General features: G+C 41.8%; 1 protein-coding gene across 1 annotated transcript in view; it reads left to right on the top strand.

Annotated features, from left to right (window-relative positions):
* The window catches only part of LOC147662771 (uncharacterized), a 191,578-nt gene that overhangs the window by 102,053 nt on the left and 67,624 nt on the right, over positions 1-21,901 (top strand). Inside the window, exons 10-13 of the mRNA XM_086950914.1 lie at positions 6,878-7,095; positions 7,189-7,439; positions 13,873-14,007; positions 16,853-16,991. Coding sequence (XP_086807040.1) covers positions 6,878-7,095; positions 7,189-7,439; positions 13,873-14,007; positions 16,853-16,991 — 743 coding nt within the window. The remainder of the gene's footprint in view (positions 1-6,877; positions 7,096-7,188; positions 7,440-13,872; positions 14,008-16,852; positions 16,992-21,901) is intronic.

Below are 21,901 nucleotides of genomic sequence, written 5' to 3' on the forward strand. Positions count from 1 at the left end.
AATAAGGAATAATTTATAACAATTATTTTTAACAAAATATTAACTCGCAGTGACAAAATGGCGGACAACAGTTCCTGATTTCCATCGAATCAAACGTTAACAGACGTCACGCTGCAAAAAAAAAAAAAAAGCTCACGCACAGCCGCTGGAAGACATGTATCAACATATATGAGCCTCCTCAGCCACCCTCAGAAAACCTAAGGAGTCAGGATACGTCTCCCGTACCCCCTTATACCTAGTAATTTAATTAAATCGAAACACAAAATGGCGAATATCTGTTTCGCTACCAGTTTGCGGCCCGGTTCGCGAACCGAGAAGCGCTTCTACCGTGAAAAATCAAATTTTAATTATTTGCCCCACGGGACCCTTTAATAACCCCAACATCATTCCTAGGGGGTCAAGAGGAGTCTACCTTGCCCCCTTTCATTAAATTCCCCCTTCGTTTTTCTCCTCCTCTTGTCTCTCGATCCTACCGAGAGACAAGATGGCGGCCGCACCGGACTGTTTAGAATGTTGACAGACACCGGAGAGCCAATCAGCTTCGCTACGCAAAGCTCCGTTACGCGAAAAGTACGCGATCTGGTGCGCTATCTAGGACGCTGTCACAGATATATCTGTTTTTTTAAACGTTAATTTCTCAAAATCCACTGGAGCACATATATTGAGACCCAGCAAAGGCACATCGGGCTAACAGTCCCTATAATTTTGCCGAGTTTCGTGTAAATCCATTCAGCCGTTCGAGCTAAAAGTGAGGCCAAAGGCCCTATGGAAAAATGAATGGGAAAAACGCGTTATGGGACCCCCCTTTTTTCTCGGCCCCCCCCTTGACGAAACCCCCCCAAATTTTCAGGGGCTGATCAGAAACAAAATGTGCCATTTTCCTGAAAATTTCAGCTGATTCCGTCCACAAACGCCAAAGTTATTAGACATAGAATTTTCAAAAGTTCCATAGAGAAAAAATCCTAACTATATATACCTACTGGCGACCGCCAGTAGGTAATATATATATATATATTTGCACAAAAAACCCATTTACAGCAGATATATAACTTAAAAAAATGTAAACAAATACTATGAAATTAAAATTATAAACTATATAATATTAGGAACAGCACAATAGTCTAGAAAACAATGGACTTCAGAGGGGGTAAATTATCTATTCCAGCTCCAGTCTGTGCAACATAAGGGAAAGCATTGGCTTTCGGAGGGGTTACATTGACTATTTCCACTCCAGTAAGTGCAGCAGCAGTAAGGAAAGCAATGAACTTCGGAGGGGTAAAATTTACTATTCCTACTTCAGTCTGTCCAACAATAGGGAAAGTGTTGAACTTTGGAGGGGTAAGATTTTCTATTCCCACTCTGGTCGAAACAACAGTAGGTAAACAACTTCACTTCACACATATTACATACATGAATAACCCTATTAATTTAGAAAAGATATAAAATTTTAAATACAAACATTATTACTTCACATAAAAAATTATATCATTTTTTTTTAAAGAATTATCCAGTTTATAAAATTAATAAACAATGTAATAATTAACTTTCAATGAACAATAATGCTTTTTAATTATTACTTAATCGACTTTCCACACTACGGGGTTTATTCGAATGTCGGGCAGAAATCCACGCCTGCATGGCGGTGGCGATCCGCCCGACATTCTCCTCCGCCCGCATTTAATTTCCCCCCGCCACATCAGTATGGCGGTGGGTATCTGGCTGATGGGAAGACCGTCCGCCGGTTTTCCGCCGGGAAAAGAGAATGTATATGGTGGCGGTGTGTACAAGACACCTCCATCCATATTACAATACATGCAGTGATGTGCCTTTCCATGGCGGCATGGCGGCCATGGAAAGGCATGCGGTTACTGCATGCGGGGGCCCCTAGTGGGCCCCCAGGCTATTGGGGTGGTGCATATGGGGGTACCTATGGTACCCCCCAGCATTTGCATGCACAACGTGGCAGTCACTGCGCGGTGCCTGCCACATTGTGCAGTCACAGCATTGTGGCGGACGGTGCAGTTTGCACCGCCCGTCACAATGTTGTGGATGGGGGATGCCACGGTGGCGGTGGCATCCTAATTGCCGGTGCAGGACCGCCGCACCACTGGCGGCCGGTCCCAGCACCGCTAGGGTGCGGGAGGATGAAAGTCCGCCCGCCATCCTAATAGGCCCTTATACTCCTACAAACCTAGCAACCCACACCTAAAATACAATGAAAATAAATAAGTATAGAAAATGTACATGATCAATAAAGAAATACATAATTAATTAACAGCTAATTGCTAATTAATTATTACTTAATTAACTTCTCACCCCACAAACCCAGCAGCCGACCCCTAAAATAACTAATTTACATAATTATTAATCAATTAAATATTAAATTATACATTAATGATTATTATTGTTTTTAATTAGTTTCCCACCATAAACCCCTACAAACCCAGCAGCACACACCTAAAATATATCTAAAATCTATGATATTCACAATTTACATAATTAATGATCAATTATATAATTAATACTAAATCGCTTGTTAAATATGACCTAAATAACTTCCACCCCAATACACCCATAAAAATAGCTGCCCACACCTAAAATATAAGTATAATAAATCAATATTAAATAATGTACATAATGAATATCAATCACATGCATGTTTAGAAATTATTAATTAGTTACTAATTCTTACTTAATTAACTTCCCACTCTATACCGCTACAACACTATAAATCACTATTAAAAATTAAATAAAAATTCTAAATCACTAAAAAAGAATAAACTAAACTTTACAAAATTATTACAAACAATACTAACAATTAAAAATAATATATACACTAAAACATTAAATTCATTATTAAATGATATTCTAACAACTATATTATTGAAAACAATACTATAACAACAGTATTCTTAACAACGATATTACTTACTGGAAAACACTATGGGCCTAATTACAATGCAGTTCGTACCACAACCGAAGGCTTGTTGGTTGCGGTCCGAACTGCATCTCCTGCTGTGGTCCAACCAACGTATTAGGATACGTGTGGTCATAGATTGTAGTTGGAGGGTCTGACCAACACTTTCCGACAGGCTCATGGAGCCAGTCTGTCGGTTGGAAACTCTACATAATCCCTTAAGGACAGCGTTTCTGCAGTCTGGATTATGATACCGATTTCCAACAGCCTTTCCCTATCGGCCTTTCCAACATGGACAGGCTGTCAGAAAGTGACATTAGGGTCCCCAAGGAGGGCCTCTTCCCCCTGACCCTCCACATCTGGGCCTGGGGGGCATCTATGGTGCACCATGTGTGTGCCTGCCACACGGTGCAGGGATGTTCACAAACTCCAATTCCTCAGTGGGAGCTTGTGCTGTGGGCGGCTTCTGCCCACCACACAAGTGGCCTTTGAGAATTGGAAGTTTCCAGCAGCAATATGGGCCTCATTACGATGTTGGTCGTTAAGGATTCCAACCGAATCAATCTCGGAATGGTTACCTACCGAATCGTATTCGGGGAGTCCGACCGACCGATTATTATGTTTCCGAACACCGTTCGGTCAGACTCCCATTGACTTCTATGGGAGCCTGTGGTGGAAGGGTAGTTTATAGCCTGACAATCATTGATTGCCAGATTGATCCAGTTATATGGTTGTTAGAAGCGTTAGATGTTTTTTATCTGTGTAAAAGCTAGGCTGTCACACACAGTACCATACAGGTACTGATCGTTTTAAAAGCTGAGCATAATTTTGTTCTGGGAGCCTACAGAATACCGAACAAAATATACCTACTTTATTTTCCCCTGATTTTTTCATTATTGTTTTAGTTTGTTACTCCATCTCAAAGAACATTAAGTAGTAGACTCTGGCCCACTACAGTAATCAAGATGCGCTGAGGTCCTTTGTTGTCTTCAACAATATGGAGAAGGTAGTTGTCAGTCGATCTAATCTTAGTCATATCCTGTGTTTTTATTTTCACTGGCATTACGATAACCACTTGAACCTTCGGAAGTTGTTTTGGTTAGGAAGATGTGGACCCCAGTGTAAATTCTGCATGAAAGCACTTGGTAATATTTGTGGTGGGACATATACAAGACTTTAGGATACACAATAGAGCACTGTCCGGGTATACATGGCACACTCTACCCCTCATTTCAAAATTGTCTGAGATTGAGTTGTTCAATCAAGCAAATAGTCCATCTGGTGCCTCAGGAGGAGAGGAAGTCAGCCGTCCTTCCCAATCTGGCAGAGTCCACAATTTATGAGGCAATTTTCTCCAAGCATCTTTCAGCTGATAATATTGCTTCATGGAGAATACTCTTGCTTATGATCTTTAATAGTATTGTTACATTTTGTTGTTTAATGTCTTTTTGGCTTTTGTCTTCGTTTTTTCTAGATATTTTTGCTTGTATGTGCTCTGGTTCATCTAGGAGGGGGATTTCTTCCACACTATTGAGTTCTACATAGTGTCCTGCCTAAATATCAACTCCACAAATTCGACTGGCACAATATGGGAATATGACGCTTTACAACGCGTACTAATACCACGCGTGCCATTACAACGCAGGTATTACTTGGTGTTGGAATTACAACATGCCATTACATCGCATACTTTTACCACGCATACCATTACAACGCAAAGGCATGCGTGGAAAAGCTATACTCATGGTAAAAGTATGCAGTGTAAGTGACACTACCCTGCCCTGCCCTAAACGCTAATTTAGTACCCCTGCACGACCCTCCATGACCCCCAGTACTCTCCCTACATTAAGACTACCCAGCACGACCCCCTGACAATACCCTGAACCCAACAACACTACCCTGCACCTCACACATACCACAGCACTACCCTAAAACACTACCTCCAGCACGACCCTCCCCTGACCCCCAGTCTACTCCTTACACTTAAACACTACCCTGCACAACCCCCCGACACTACCCTAAACCCAACAACACTACCCAGCACTACACACAAACCACAGCACTACCCTAAACCCTAAACCACTACCTCCAGCACGACCCTCCCCCGATCTCCAGTCTGCTCCCTACACTTAAACACTACCCTGCACGACCCCCAACAGTACCCTAAAACACTACAGTTCACTACACACACACACCACAGCACTAGCCTAAACCTTAAAAGAATACCTCCAGCACAACCCTCACCCGACCCCCAGTCCACTCCCTACACTTAAACACTACCCTGCAGGGCCCGACACTACCCTAAACCCTAAAACACTACCCTGCACTGCACACACACCACAGCACTACCCTAAACTCTAAAACGCTACCTCCAGCACGGCCCTCCCTGACCCCCAGTACTCTCCCTACATTAAGACTACCCAGCACGACCCCCTGACACTACCCTAAACCCAACAACACTACACTACACTGCACTACACACACACCACAGTACTACCCTAAACCATAAAACACTACCTACAGCACGACCCTCCTTCGACCCCCAGTCCCTACACTTAAACACTACCCTGCACACCTCCCAACACTACCCTAAACCCTAAAACACTACCCTGCACTACACACACCACAGCACTACCCTAAACCCTAAAACACTACCTCCAGCACGACCCTCCTCCGACCCCCAGTCCAGCCCCTACACTCAAACACTACCCTGCACGACCCCCCGACACTACCCTAAACCACTACTCTGCACTACACACACACCACAGCACTACCCTTAGCCCTAAAACACTACCTTCAGCACGACCTGCCTCATACCCCCAGTCTAGTCCCTAGACTCAAACACTACCCTGCAGGACCCCTGACACTACCCCACACACTAAAACACTACCCTGCACTACACCACTGCACTACTAAAAAGCCTAAAACACTACCCCCGCCTCAGGCCCGATCCCCCTTACCTCGCTCTCCTCGTGGTTCCTTTCCCTGGTTCCTGCTTCACTTCACGTCGGTTGGTGGTGGTCCATGATGCATGTCAATGTGAGGAAACGGAAGAGCCTCAGTTTCCTCACAACAAGGTGGATAGCCATTACATTGCATGCGTTGTAAAAACGCATGCGATGTAATCACATGCGTAGTAATGGCCACGCGCTGTTACATCACATGCGTTGTAACACTTGCGATGTAATGGTATGCGGTGCAAAAGCCGCGTTGTAATGGCTGTTTACCCAATATGGTGATGGTAAGTATATAGATGTGGAGTAAGATATTCAACTCCAGACATAAGATTACTTAACAAATACTGTCAAGCCTTACTTGGATGAGATTTATTGTTCCTAAAAGTCTCAATGTACTTGGCCTGATGAAGTCTGCTGTGACCTAAACAGTTGTAGACGAAACATGTGTTGGCATATGGGCAGCAACAATGATATCAGAATAAAGAACTTCTGAAACCACAACCTCAGTCTACTTTCTGTGTGCTTGGAGAAAATTGCCTCATAAGATACAAGACTTTAGTTTTTCTTTCTCTATTTTTGCTTCTCATGTGCACATGGCTTTCCTAATGTTAAATATATCGCAGGCCCTCTCTATTCAGGGCTAATCTTCTGTTTACTATTTCATAATCTTTTGTTTTAAGTATGTTGCAAAACGTAAGTGGCTGTCTAGTTGCCTAAGATGCACATAACAAAGAGTTTTGGAATTGTGACGTTAAACATTGGCTGAGAATGCCACCATTAGGTCTCAAATAAAGGATATGAAAATAATTATTAAGTGGTTAGGATGAAAAACAAATGTTTGCTTGTTTATTCTATCAAAACAAGTGGGAGACTTTACCTCTTTTTGTAATTAAACTATGCTTCTGCCTAGAAACAGTAGGAACAATTAGAAATCTGGAATATGTGCTACATATCATTTGACAAAAAATGCAGCCAAAATAATTGTCAACATTTCTTTTTGCAGGTTGATGTTGGACGGGGAAGGGATTTACCAATGTACAGAAACAGGCTTGATATTTGAAGTGTCCAAAAAAGTTCACATAAAGTATTCAGTGTTGTCATGGAGCAAGTTTGAAAGATATGTTAAGAAGCCATGGACAGTGGGTGGCCCAATCTTTGATGTCAAATGTGACCCATCAATTCTGAAATCTATTCAGTTCCCCCACTCCATTTGCCTGGGTGGTAAGTAGCAGCAGGGTTTATTTTTGCTAAAAAATGTTATCATTGTTTACAGAAGTTAGGAAACATAATACCTTTGTCCATATTTTCTTCCAGATCAAGAACAAGATATAACATTTAAAGTTTTACACATTCATGGTTCTGTGTCTGAAATCGAGCCTTCGGTAGATCATTCAGCTACCCATGTAAAATGGCGTGTGAGTTCACTTTCACCGGTGGGGCCCCTCATACAGACATCAGAATCAGTGCACCATCACGGAGTTGTCATTCTCTACAAAGTTATCGATACCCACCCATCTTTATCATTTCGTGTGTACCTTGCTATTAATAATGACTCTTTTATTAAGGTAAGAACATTTTTGTGATGTTACAGATGTTTAATTATAATTAGGGCTCCCGGTTTTATGGTATTTTTAGGTATTTTTTGCCATTTCCGGCTGTATTTATCTATATTTCTTTTTTTCTCATTTTATCAGTATTTTTGTGGAAAAAGTAAGTGGAAATTAGTTTACTTCCACACTTATTTAACCGATAAATATGCACCATTCTTGAATGCCTTCCTGGTTTCAGTGCTGTGAACACCCCCCAGAAGATAAATCAGTGCACTTATATGAAGTTATGCAGAAAGTCCACCTCTTATCTTTTTTTTACACTGTGTTGGCCATGTGAATTCTTTCAGCTAATGATGTTGCTTTATGGAGAATACTCTTGCTCATGGTCTTTACTAGTATTGTTACATTTTGTTGTTTAGTGTCTTTTTGTGTTGCACCTTCGTTTTTTCTAGCTTTTTAGCTTGTATGTGCCCTGGTTCATCTAGCAGAGGGCTTTCTTCCACACTATTGAGTTCTACATAGTGTCCTGCCTAAATATCAACTCGGGGATTCTGCGTATTCACAGAACTTCTGCTTGGGACCATAGAACCTTAGTAGGCAGGGACTGAGTCGTCCTACCACCTTAGTGCCCATGAGCCCGGTACCAAATAGCTATAGTGTCTCACTTGCCCTCCTGCTCACTCACAGAGGAGCAAGTGGTTGGACCCAAAGAACACAACACTCCCCACCCTCTCAGGAGTCGCAGTGACAGGACACACCCTTTCGCTCTCACACTCGTACTTGTCCACAATAAAATCTAACTGAGACACAAGAAAAGTTTAAAATATTTATTTTAACTATCGTGCTCTAGAATGCAGTATACATGCCACAATAAGTAAAATACCTAACACAAATGCGGCCTGCATAGTAAGTAATCCATAAATCATAAAAGGAGCTGTCAGGTTAATAGACAGGGTAGATTAACCCCACTCCCCTTCTGCAAAAGTGATTATACATTAAAAGATCTCTGGGTGATTGCAGCAGACCCTGTACCTTAGTTATGATCTCCTTTTTTTTTTTTTTTTTTTGAAAACCTTTATTATATCTTCACAGCTTCACACAGCATGCCGCCTACAACCCGAGCGGGCCGGCCGCTATTCTGGAGTGGCACATTAGAACGACCTTCATAAATACAGACAGTGTAGGTTATTGCAATGTGATCTCCTCTTTGAAAAATATCTCCCGAAGTGTGTATTTGCATGTCTGTGCATACCTATAAGACAAAGAGTGTGTGTTCCCAAAAAACAGCTGCATTTGTGTGTTTTGTCTAGATGCTAGAGCCTGACCAAAACAGAATAACAGGGGGCATTGTTGTTTGACCTTGTCTACGATGTTCAGACTAAATCCCAGGAAAGAACAGAATGCAAAAACAACGGCAGGTTCTGTGTGAAAGTACAGCATGGCGCAAAGCAAAAGAAGTTTGTATTGTAGCGTGCACAAAGCAGAGTGCAGCCTGCAACGTGCTAAGGCTAACATAGGGAAAACAACAATGGGCCTGCACGGGACATATGACAAGGCATGTAAATTAAACAGTCTTGCAGTGCAGTTGTGAAACATCACCCTGCAATAAATGGTCTTAAACATGGCTCTGTTAGTAGGGCAGGGGTAGCACCTAAACAACTAAATGTAATTTTACCCATGGTATAACAGACCCTTGCACCGAACCGTGTCTGAGTCGATCTGCTTAATGTTTTTTGTCCAAGCCACTCCTCTCTCTTTTTATTAGAGGTTTCCCTCTAGATTCCAGACCATTGCTATACCAGGAAGGTTCATTTTGACCTCTACATTTTCTTTGTAACTTCTGTCTTGCCCCATTTGCTGATGTATCCAACAGGAATAGCTCTGAGCTTGCACAGCTCCCTTTATATCTGTGAAAGCAGTAATTGTATGGACTGAAACTGGTTCTGACAGTTTACCCTCACTAATACTATTAGATAAATTACTCCTTGTATTAGATAAATTACTCCTTGTATTCTTCACAAGGATCAGAACCAGACAGACGTCTAAGCAGCAATAGATAATCTACCTCCTACCTGCAAGAGACGTGCCTCTCTTGTTTTGAGGCAAGGTGGAACTCCGAGTTCACTGTTTCCATTGTGAAGTCACCTGTGGTGTCTTCTCCTTCTCCGCCATGGGGTTTCTCTCTCTGTGTTCACTTACATTGTTGTTACCTGTAATGTCCATACCTCTGTAAAAAAACTATGAGCCTCATTCTGAGTTAAATTCCAATTCATGCACAACAGTATTTTGCACACAAATCTGGATTCTGAGTTATGTGTTAACACCCTTGAAATTTTCCCCAGAAACATTTAGCCATGTTTTAGGACCTGGGTTCATTCTCATCTCCAGATGAGATATCACCTGAGATGGGGACAATTTGGGCCCTACAGTGCCTAAAGATGTCACTGGTCTGTGAAGGACCACGGACCACGCACGCAACCTGGGCTTCATCCTGGACTCTTCCCTGTCTTCCCATCCTGGACTCTTCCCTGTCAATGACCAGACAAGTCAACGCTGTCTCGTCTTCATGCTTCAACATCCTACGCATGCTCCGAAAGATCTTCAGATGGATCCCCACCGAAACCAGGAAGACGGTCACCCAGGCTCTTGTCACCAGCCGACTAGACTACGGAAACACCCTCTACACAGGAACCACAGCCAAACTGCAGAAAAGACTCCAACGCATCCAGAACACCTCCGCACGACTCATCCTGGACATTCCCCGCCACAGCCACATCTCCAGACACCTGGGAGACCTGCACTGGCTCCCCGTCAGCAAAAGAATCACGTTCCGCCTCCTCACCCACTCACACAAAGCCCTCCACGACTTGGGCCCCAGGTACCTCAACAACCGCCTGACCTTTTACACTCCCACTCGCCAACTACGATCGACCAACCACGCCCTCGCCGCAGTTCCACGCATCCGAAGAACCACCATGGGAGGAAGATCCTTCTCCTACCTGGCAGCCAAGACCTGGAACTCCATCCCCATCCACCTCCGCCTCACCCAAGACCACCTCTCCTTCAGGAAGCAACTGAAGACCTGGCTGTTCGAGCACCCAGCGCCTTGAGACCCTCCGGGTGAGTAGCGGGCTATACAAATGTCTTGATTGATTGATTGATTGATTGATTGAAGTACGCCATGGTGCCCCTGCCATTCAAAAAGCGAGCCATTTGAAAATAGTGTTTTGGCCTTACTGGTACATCCACAAATAAACTCTTGTGATTCCTCTCTTATGTTTTACTAGTCTATGTGCATGTATGTAATCCTTTTTTTGCAAATAGCCTGAGAAAAGAGAAAGAAAATGAGGAAGAAGATGTATTCCTCTAATTGAATTGACTTCTGCAAAAACCTTCTTTGGGATGTGTGCTATCTCAGATACTCCTCAGGAAACATTGGCTGTTTCGTTTAGCCCAGAATAGTTTATTACCATCAGAAATGTCTTTACCTGCTGTTTTTATTTTTTACTCTTGCTGCATGCTTCTGATTATAGACAGGCTTAAAGAAAGCATAATTAGTGACCCTGCCAAAGATTCTCTCCTGAGTTATTAGCCCCAGAGACAAACAAGTCTTTAACAACTGGTGTAGCCTGTGGCTATAAGAAAATTCCACACAGAGTAGAATGCCCCAAATTAATCAAGGCGAAACAGAATGACTAACATTGGAATACTGGAGCAGAAGGTCTATACCAGCCATTAATGGCCTTCTCCCGCTTCTTATTAAGCCATTAATTGCCCTCTCCCGCTTCATTGTTTTCAGTGCAGCTTCTAATATTTTAGTGATCTGAATAGGATTATTGCCCACACTGGCAAGCTATGACAACTGCTAATTACCCTCTTCGCATTTATGTTTCCAAGCCACAGGCAAGGGCTGTTTGGGAGAGAAATATAAGTATTAGCTGTTTGTGCCCTGCATTTATGGCAAGTATGGCAATTAGCACCCTCCTCCCCATCCATAATAAAAAAACATAAGGAGCGCTGCAGAAGATGGTGATTACCTGAAAGATAGGAGGAAAATCTTCTCTATTCTCCTGCGGCTCTCCCTCAGCCCCTTCAGATGCAGCTAGCAGGTCACAGATGGCTGTCTGGACTCTTCCCTTTGAATCTGCCTTTAAAAAGTAGAAAATGTGTGTTTACGTTTTTGTACCTGTTTTTTTGGCGGACTAGTCTCCCAACTCAAATAAGGCAAGGGGGGCATTCCGGGCAACCGTCTGTGGACTGGTGGCTTATGTAGAAGGAGCGCCATAGGAGAATACAACCTTTCTTCATCCTCTCATTCAGTTTAAAGGCATGTCCTGCTCCTGCAGTGCTACCAGGCATTTCAGAACACTGGAGGGACTTTTGAAGCTGGCAGTACAGAAAGAGTTCTGAGTGACTAGGCAGTTTCCAATGTTACATCCAGGATTATTGTTATTGTTAACCTCCTTTTTTTGGAGGGCTTTTATGATCAGAAAATTCCATTTTCAGTTTTTGCAATGGGCATTTAAATACATTTACAGAGCTTCTATTGTGTATGATAAACATGGCACAAGGATATATATCTTATTCCAATGTAAGAGAAAAACAACAAAAAGAAAGGTAAGGCCAAATGTAGCAAATGCTGTAAAAACAGGAGAGATGCACAAATTGATTGTCAAGTAAATACATATCAATTTTTAAATTGCAATAACAATAATAATGATGCAGTGCATATAGTGTGACGTGCAGTGAAAAATTTGTGAAACAAATGTGCAATACAATTGTTAAAAAGATATTAAACAAAGGACAAATCATATGGCAATTATTCAAAATCTGAGAGACACTTTCAAGTATGTATAATTGCTATTCAAACATTTAATGCAGTCTATATTAAAGTCGATAAAAGTCGACGTTTCAGCCTCACTGGTTTAATTCACTGGGCCATCTTCAGGACAATTGCCAAATGCCAAAAGAAAATACTAGTCACTGATAGTGTGCAGGATCATGACTTGATGAAGCATCTACAGACACCAACAAAAGTGGACATGCCTAGGAAGTTCTGCTAATGAACAATTTATATGCAGAAATGTAAGTCTCAGCCCAAGGCACCATCAAACTAACAAAACCTATAAAAGACATGAAGATATGGCATAGAAAAAGACCAAAAAAGCAAAACCCCAGGTTCACTGAACCAAAACAACATCCAAAAGATACCAATACAAGTATCTGAAAGGTGAAGGGAAAGAAAGTTTCCACAGTAGAACACCGCTGAAACAGGACTGTCCGTCTAAGTAAATACCATAAAAAGGGTCATCAGGCCACAAATAAAGGCACCGGAAACAAGCAGGGACAGATAATACCGTTACAGTAACAAACAACTTACCGTAATTGCAGAAACAGCTTTCAGGACATACAACTGGGAGACACAACTTGTGTCTACAAATTGCTCGAGGTCTGCATGAGACCTACTCAAGCTTGTGGGGGACGCAGGATAGAATGTACCCCTAGCACACAAGGTGAACAAGTATAAGAGCACAAAGTACCCTTACAGGGCGAGGAGTCAACACCAAAATGGGAGTATACCTGAAGGGACCAGAGAAGGAAACCCCCTGTTGTAAGAAAATGAACCTGACTGTTTAAAACAAGGAAAACAGCAGTAAGAATCCACACTTACTATGGCCCAATTTATGGATGGGGAAACTGATCCAAACACCTACACAGACAAATTTCCGTGCATCCAGAAGAGCTGTGCATAAGAGAGCCAAGGGTGATGCGTGTACGCCATCATGCTCACAACCATAGCGTGCGACAGACGAGAAGAGCTGGGAACTGAAGTCCACAGCTAGAGTGAAGTAGAACAATGGAAAAGCCTAAACAGGAAAATGTATTACTACGCAAGAAAGTCAACCACAAAATAATGTCACAGATCCGCTGCAACCACAGCAAATACAGATCCAACGGGGATACAGAGAATTCATTCTTATTGTGATTTATATATTGATATAATTTACTTAACATTGTACTTTATGGTCTGGCTTGACGGCTCTGCATCAACGGAGAGGGGTTTTGTCTCTACCCACATATTGGGAGCCAAAGTCTATGCTTCCACAAAACAGTGCTTGCCCTCCATGCAGCTGTGGTCTTTTTTTTCTATTTATCCAGCTGCCTGAGCTTGAACTTTCAAGTATGGACTGTTCCGCGCTCAATAAAGATTGTGAAAAGAAAGGAAAATTAAATGGTAATGCAACATGGTTATCAATACTGAAGAATAATTTGTTGGGCATCCTGCATAAAACATCCCCCTGACTATTACATTTTATTTTACACTGTGAATTCTCTGGGCTTTGAGAGGTAAGGTGGGATTCAAGAATCTGCACTTGAAATCTGCACTGTGTTAAAAGTAAATAGAAGACAGGTTTGCCTTTAATAATGTCTTCTCTCGTTATCTTAGGATATCTCAAAAGCAATAAAGGTGTCAAGCAAGAAATTCAAGAAAATTGATAAACCTCCTGGGTGTAAGAAGTTATTGCAGTATGGAATGAAATATAAATTGATGAGTTTTCCAGAAGCTGAGATAACTCCTGAGGTATTTTCCTTTTTGATATTTTGCATCATTATTTTTTTTGTATTTTTGTGGGGCCTAATTCTAAAGTACTTAAAACAACCGCTTGTGTGCATCGGTTCCCACAGTGCTAAAACCAGATTAGCCACATCTGACATGCACTGTGACAACCCAAAAGTACAAGAACCAGATGTGTATCCTCTCGTTCTGATGTAAAATAAAATGCAAAGGTCTTTCTTAGAAGTGTTTCACATGTATAGATGGCTGTTTGTTACAGGATGTGCAATGTTGAGTTGGGACTTTGCGGAATTGGTAAAGAGCTGTATATTGGTGAACCCTCACACATCACTCATAATTAAGAAATGAATCAGTTTGAACCATCAAAGGCTGGATGTTTAAAGACTAAACAAAAAATTATGTTACTGAAAGAGAAACTGAGTTGTTTTATTTTCATATAATATATAATAAATACTTGACTGACTGCTTCCTAGAATATGGATGCTGAAAGCAGTATCTCTAATTTGGAACAAAAAACTACCCTTTTTCAATGGGAGAAGTGTGTATACAGGACAGTGGCCAGTGACACATCTCTGCAACTTGGTGCACTTCTTACTTTGAACTTTATGCAACTCGCCTTAAAGGTTTGATTCCAGACTGGACTGTATATAGTCTTTCTGCCCAAGTCACTAAAATGAATAACAAAGGGTCATATAATCGGCTGGCAACAATACAAGGCTATATTTTGTATTAATTAGAATATCCCAATATGATTCAGGGATATAGGCTACGCTTGATGCAGTCAAAATGACTAGAATCAAATGGTGGAAAATCCATAACGTAAAAGTTGTACCTGATCTTGTGGCATTGCACTTCAGTAGAAAACATCATTCTATGTTAATAGGAAGCTGCTAGTATAGAGAATAGTACTCTGTCTTCACTACTGACACTCCATTATTTTTGTATTGCCCGTAAACATTATCGTCTTTAGCTTCTCTCTGGTGTGATGCTGTAATGAGTCTCTATTCCGGATGCCCTTCCATGCGTTGCTAGGTATTGAAGTAGACATGTGAATACTGATGGCACCAACCCAGAAAAAACAATTTGTACCATCAGCTTGGTTCCCCTTAACTCCATGTTGAGGGTGTATGGAAGAGGGAAGGTTTGCTAAGAATGACATAAGTGGCAAAACAGGAAGGGTAAGTGGGAGGCACAAGTGACAGGAAAGTGTGTCTACTTGTTCTGTTCTTCGCGTGGTCTTAATTGCCAGCGTCCAGACATCATTGGCCAAGCTGGGGCTTCCAGCAGGCAAGGACAATAGCAGAGATGACCTGCCTAAGTTCAACAGTCTAGATACATTTATGGAGATGGTCACTGCCAATCAATGCTCATGTAGTTTGTATAGATCCTGGATCAGATCTTTTAAAATGTGGTAGTGCTTTTCATTCTGGCTGTTCATTGTTTAAGAATGACGTATGCTCATTTAGAAACACTTTCGCCTGCAAGGTTTTGCAGTGGCGATAAAGCTTGTAAAATCAGGAAGTTGTTTGGTTTTTCGCCTTCATAAAAGTATGCCTGTGGCCAATATTTTCCGCAAAACAAATGATTTATGGGGGATGTTTCTCGAACAAAACTTTCTGAAAGATACTTTTTCAATGGAAATAAAGTTGTTCAAGGTTCCCTCTTCATAAGCTACTTTGTTTAATATGATTTTGAACTCAATATTTTTTAACTACTCAGACATTTGACGTAAGCTATTAGCTATTACAATCTGATTGTAAGAGCACCAAAGATAATTCTAAATAAACACTAATATCATTCAGTTAAAAGTTTTTTGCATATTTAGGGTCCGTTTTTTGCATTAAGTTTCAAAGAGGGTTATTTAGATTTCAGTGTACAGATATTCCTCTACTAATGTAGTGTAATCCCCGCCTGCTACACCGACCTTTTGCCTCTATTTAGTCGGGCGAATTGGCATGTTTCTGCGGGTGGACCCATACTGGCTGCGCTGATTGAAACCTTAGACTGATTGCCCCATGGACTTGGAGCCATCTGTCTAAATCCCTCAGACTGACCATCCTATTTAGGACACACATTCTGAGATACTTTTATTTCCTGTTCAGGACTGTCAGGCAAGGCCTAACAATGCAGAATAGACAAAACAAAAATGACCCACATGATCCCGTGGAAAACTTCAAGGGTATCATTAGCTTTTTAGTTTTTCAAAAAAACAACTCCTTCTTTTGGAGTTTCTTTTTGAAAAACAAAAAAGTTTGGGGGAGTGGTGGAATGAAACATGGTTGCCACTGAGCACTGGCATCAGAGGAGCCACCATAGTAATGGCTCATCTGAAGGTACTGAATCTATTTCTGGTTAACATTTATATGGCGAACATGGATCTCGTTAGTATTAGTGCAATTTGCAATGGAATGTTCAAAAGTAACAGGCTTAGGTTGAGTTGGAGTGAACAATAAAATAGTTAACAGGTGTAAAGAATTTTGAAGACCAGCATGAGAAGTTAGTCCTCAGTTCATATGTAGGCAGTAATCTCGAAATATGGCAGTCTGTGGTCTGCCACTGCAGTGGAATACAAATCTCCACTGCCCTGGAGGAAGGAGTACTGCCCACCAAACCCTAAATGATCCTTCTGGTTAAACGTAAACCCTAACTTTGTGACCTGTCTCTACAGCATGTTCAGCCTCATAAAATGCTAAATTGTGTAGACCTTGGCTTGTACCTTCTGTCAAACACACACATCTATGTATTATTGGCTACAAAGTCGGTTGTGTACTGATACTTTCATAAACTAACATATATGAATGCTTAAGCTTAAATTTATTAACATATTGCTATGTGTGCGTGCATTTTTTAGGACTTTGAATTCCATGATGATTCGGTTACAAAGCTCAAAAATTATTACGAAGTTTATTTTGAGGAACCAGTGGAGTTTAAGCTGTCTTTAGTTGAAGCAGAGTCAGAGGAAATAGTATGGACGTCGAAACTCAGGGCATGTAAGTATTGTCTTCATTTGCAGTGCTGTAGTTGAATATTTATGTACTTCACAGTTTGCAATATTTTATCAACCTTAGTAGCACCTTTAATTCCAGTAGCCATTTAGGGCATACCTTTATAGGCCTGATTGTATCTTACCAGCTCGATTCAATAAATTGCTTTGCCATAAAATGTGTAATTAAAGTTGAATTACTAAGTTTTAATTTAAGTGTATTCAAATTAATAAAGTGAACCATCATCGACAGCTCAAACATGAGCAGGGCCCCCCTATTCCAGGTGGTCAAACATCGTGCTAGTCTTTCTTCAACCCACAGATGCCAAACTTGGAAGTCCCTTGCAAGTGCCTACTGAACATTCTCCGGAGCAAAGGAATACAAGACACTGCGTTGCAATGGATTGAATCCTTCCTGAGCAACCGCACCCAAGCAGTGCACATGGGCCAATTCCATTCAGAACCCCGTCCCATTGGCTGTGGAGTCCCACAGGGGGCCTCCCTAAGCCCCACTCTCTTTAATGCCTACGTATCATCTCTGGCCGACATCGGAAGAAAGTGGGGCATCGGCATCTGCTCATATGCCGACGATACGCAGCTGATGGTGACCATGGATGAAAGATGGGAAAGATCAGAAACAACCAAAAATAAACTCCACAGCTGCCTCTCCGAAATGGCGGATTGGATGCGTAACCACTGCCTCAAGCTCAATGCCGGAAAATCTGAAATCTTGCTGTTCGGAGGAGCCAAACTATCGTGGAACGATTCATGGTGGCCACCGTCACTGGGAACAGCCCCGACCCCGAAACAATATGCCAGAAATCTAGGCATTATGATGGATGACGCACTATCTATGAAAGATCATGTGCGTACACTGTGGGGTAAGGGATTTGCAATCCTGAAACTCCTCGCTAAGATTTTCACCTGGATCCCACTCGACTGTCGTCGTACGATTACCCAGGCCCTCCTAGTTAGCCGTCTGGACTATGGCAATGCTCTATTCGAAGGAATGAACGAGCAGCTATTCTCCCGCCTACAGGTTCTGCAAAACCAGGCTGCCAAACTGGTATGCAATAAAGGCAAACGTGACTCGGCATCAGCATGCCTAAAACAACTCCATTGGCTGCCGATGCGCCAGCGTGCCACATTCAAACTACTTTGTCATGCGCACAAAGCCCTCCACAAAACAGACCCTACAATCCTGCAAGGGAAAATTGAATTTTATTCTCCAGACAGGAACTTGCGATCCACTAACTCAGCCCTAGCAAAACCTAAGCGCATCTATAAAACAAGGACAGGAGGACGGGCCTTCTCCCACCTGGCGGCCAACCGATGGAATGAATTACCGATTGACCTGAGACATACCGTAAACCTTCTTTCATTCCGAAAAAAACTCAAAACACACCTCTTTCCCAAATACTAACCCCTCCTGCATAAACCTCAGCAGCCTTTTCTTTTTTAGCGCCTTGATATCCCTTGGGATGAATGCTGCGCTCTACAAATACCAGAAATAAATAAATAAACAAGTGCTGCGGCAATCCCAATTGGGCCAATAACCGGAGTGCCCCGCCCCTTCAAGACTTAAGGTAAATCTGCAGGTCCTGTGCTTTCAACACAAAAATTCCAAAGAGTGATTAGGACTAACCAAGGGAATAGGGACCAGAATTATAGGTAATTCCTTATTACTAAGGAGAAACATTAACTCTACGCTTGTGAACTTATCAATACGGCAAACTTAATTGTACCAGAATCCAAGGCCTCATAATCAGACCGCAAGTTGACCATCGCAATGTGACAAAACATCCACAAATAAACTACCTTAAAGCCATCCTCAGATACAGATGTCACAAAAATCCATACAGTCCTCAAAGCCACCGCATACACAGATTACAGCACGTCTTTCACATCTTGAAGTCTCTCTACGTAGAAGCATTCTTCCTCTAGGTAGAAGAAGCCTCCTACACATTGTGTTTCCCCAAAATACTCAAAATAGGACAAACCATCAGACTCCAGAAAAGGCAACCATGGACCCTGACTATCTTGTCAGCTACTGATTTATCACACACCTGCCAATCCTCTGAATGCTAATTGATAAAGCAGTCCTCATCTAACTTCTAAAAGAATTCACCTTTAATCACCTTTTGCACAATTACCAGCCTGACTTTAGATCATGCTGCAGCACAAAGGTTAAACCATCCGAGTTTGGATGTTGTTCTTATGACAAACCATTGTGTCCCCTTTCCTGGTCATTATTTACTTCTCAGAAACCTTCATTCATTCATTCGAAAGATTTATTGCGGTTTGGTATACCATAAAAGCACATAAAATTTACAATTTACATCCAATAAGTTTGATTAAAAATTACAATTGAGTCGTGTATCACCTTCATATAGTCATCAAAGGGAGACATTAAAAATTGATGTATACACTTTTCCTTAAAAATATAAAAATTAAATTAAATCTGATAGCCTTAAAATTGATAAAACGAGTTGAGATCACTCTAATTCACTCTCAGGTTAACCATTGAAACTTAGTGCAAATTTATGGGAGTATTGGCTATCAAGTTCCTTCGAATTGACCACATTAGAAACAGGAACTTCACTACCGCAAACACTATCACAGAGTTGGTGTCAGTTTTCAGAATCCTGTAAAAAGCCAGATAATGCTTGATGCCCAGATTTTTGCACAGCTAGATTATCCACTTCTTCCTTATGTTACCATATGCCGGACAGAAGAGGATAACGTATGTGAAGTTTCGGCCTCTGTTCGACACCCTGGGCAGGGACGTGCTGGACCCCCTGTCCACCTATCGGTCATTGAATATAAGGGCAGAGTACCATATCTCAATTGTAAGTAGAGCTTCTTCGCCAGGGTGGGTTGAATGGCATCTAACTCCTGCACAAAGCTATAATTAGACTTAAAATCCAGGAAGGTGTCAGTCAAACTTGAAGTTTTAACTGTACGAAAAACATTCCTTAGATTGAAGTCTTTTACAATACAGGACATGTTTTTTTTGGAGATAGCTGGGCAAGAGACCTCGGAATTTAATCAGAGATTCTCAAGCCCAATCGAGGTAAGAGTCTGCCTTACAAAGGATAGCCAAGGGATCCTACCAGCACCTAGTGAGGCCATAACCACTTTCAGTTCCTCCTTATAGCACACCAACTCAGGAGTACTCCACAGCCGCCTCCAATAAAGTAGTGGCCGTGCGGCAACAGCATCTGCAATTGGACGAATATTCAAATCCAATCTGAGTGAAACCAAGGGGGTACTTCTAGGCAATGTCAGAAGTTGTCTAATAAAGTTATTTTCTGTGATGGAAAGGTCATTTGGTGATACGTGCCCCCAGAGTTCGGCCCCATAAAGGGATGATGACCTGGCTTGGACTCTAAAAATTTCAGGCGGGGCGCTTACTATTTTGTGCGCACAATTTTTTTGCACTTTGAGAATCCCCCTGCAGCCTGTGTTAATCTTAGATTGGCCTTGGTCATTTGAGGACCCCACCCCATTTTGTCGTTCAGGGATAGACCTAGGTATTTTAAGAGTGGGACCCTTTCCAGGGGTCTGCCTTCCATCGTCGGATGGGGGCAGTTGATGGTACTTCATCACAATCAATTGACAAAGCCTAATTAATCTCTTATCTGCAAACATAGAATTTGCAGACCCTCCGCATCAGTAGTTGTCCTCTCCTTCTGACTTATAACAACCTTTAAATATGGGCAACTACAAATGTAAGCAGCAACCAGTTTTCTGTGGAGTCACTGAAGAACTCATCCTTTCCTCCATCATCGTTGATTTTTTATTAGTGTTGAAAATTATCCCTGCCAATCATAGACTCATGGGGCCAGATGTACGACCCTAAATTTCATGCGCAAACGGGTTTGCGACCCATTTGGCACTGCAGAATGTTACAGGGCCAATTCCTAATTAATGAGTCGCAATTTATTTGTGACTCACTAATTAGAAATTGCAAGTTGCTATTAGGAATGGGCATTCCAAGGGTGTCCCTTCCTAATAGCGAGTCTCTACCCTATGTAAGAATGTTTTGCGACCATAATTGCAGTCGCAAAACACTCGCAATTTACTGCCCTCTTCAAGAGGGTGTGGAGTTGCAAATGGGAGGGGATCCCCAGGGGACTCCTTCCCCTTTGAGACTGGCTCCAAAAATATTTGTGACTGGCTCCAAAACGGGCTGCATTTAAAAAAAAACTGCTTTATTGAAAATCAGTCCCAGATTTGGAGATCTGCTGAACCCGCCATCCCTGGGAGGGCCAGCCATTCCTAATGGGGTCGCAAATTGCTAGTGGCTCATTATTATTCATGAGCCTCGCATTTTGCGACCCCATTAGAAATCACAATCAATTTGTTTTGTTTGCTGACATTCTTTCATTGGAAATTATGATAAATAAGGTGGGGTGCTGAGGGTACTGCAGAAAGATTTCCAGCAACAATGGCTGTGCATGTCACAAAAAAACTTCCTGTTCAACATGCTCTGTCAAAGCCCAGAGTCATATATATTAATGTGACGGAAAGCGTATTTTCAAATCGAGACCTGCTAGTACCCTTATTACTGGGCAGCATAAAAATGTAAATGCTCTAATTTTCCTCTTTTTTTTACGCTATATGACATTTTAGTTTTATTTCCTGCCATTTTTACTAAACTGAAAACAATTAAACATTTAAAAATGTTCATTATAATGGATAGATTTGCAGTCCTCTTCCAAAAGGAAGGTAGAGACAAGTTAAGCTCTTGTTTCAAATCCACCCAGTTTTTTGTGTTCATGAATGGTAAGGCTTTGCGAGACACAAACAACCCACCTGTTCCCTGACCAAATACATACACTTAAACTTGCACACATTTACAAACTCAAACACATTCTTGCTCACAAACTCCAGCACACCCTCCTCCTTCACCTG

Source organism: Lissotriton vulgaris, unplaced genomic scaffold (genome assembly GCF_964263255.1).
Source record: "Lissotriton vulgaris unplaced genomic scaffold, aLisVul1.2 SCAFFOLD_756, whole genome shotgun sequence".
Taxonomy (NCBI): domain Eukaryota; kingdom Metazoa; phylum Chordata; class Amphibia; order Caudata; family Salamandridae; genus Lissotriton; species Lissotriton vulgaris.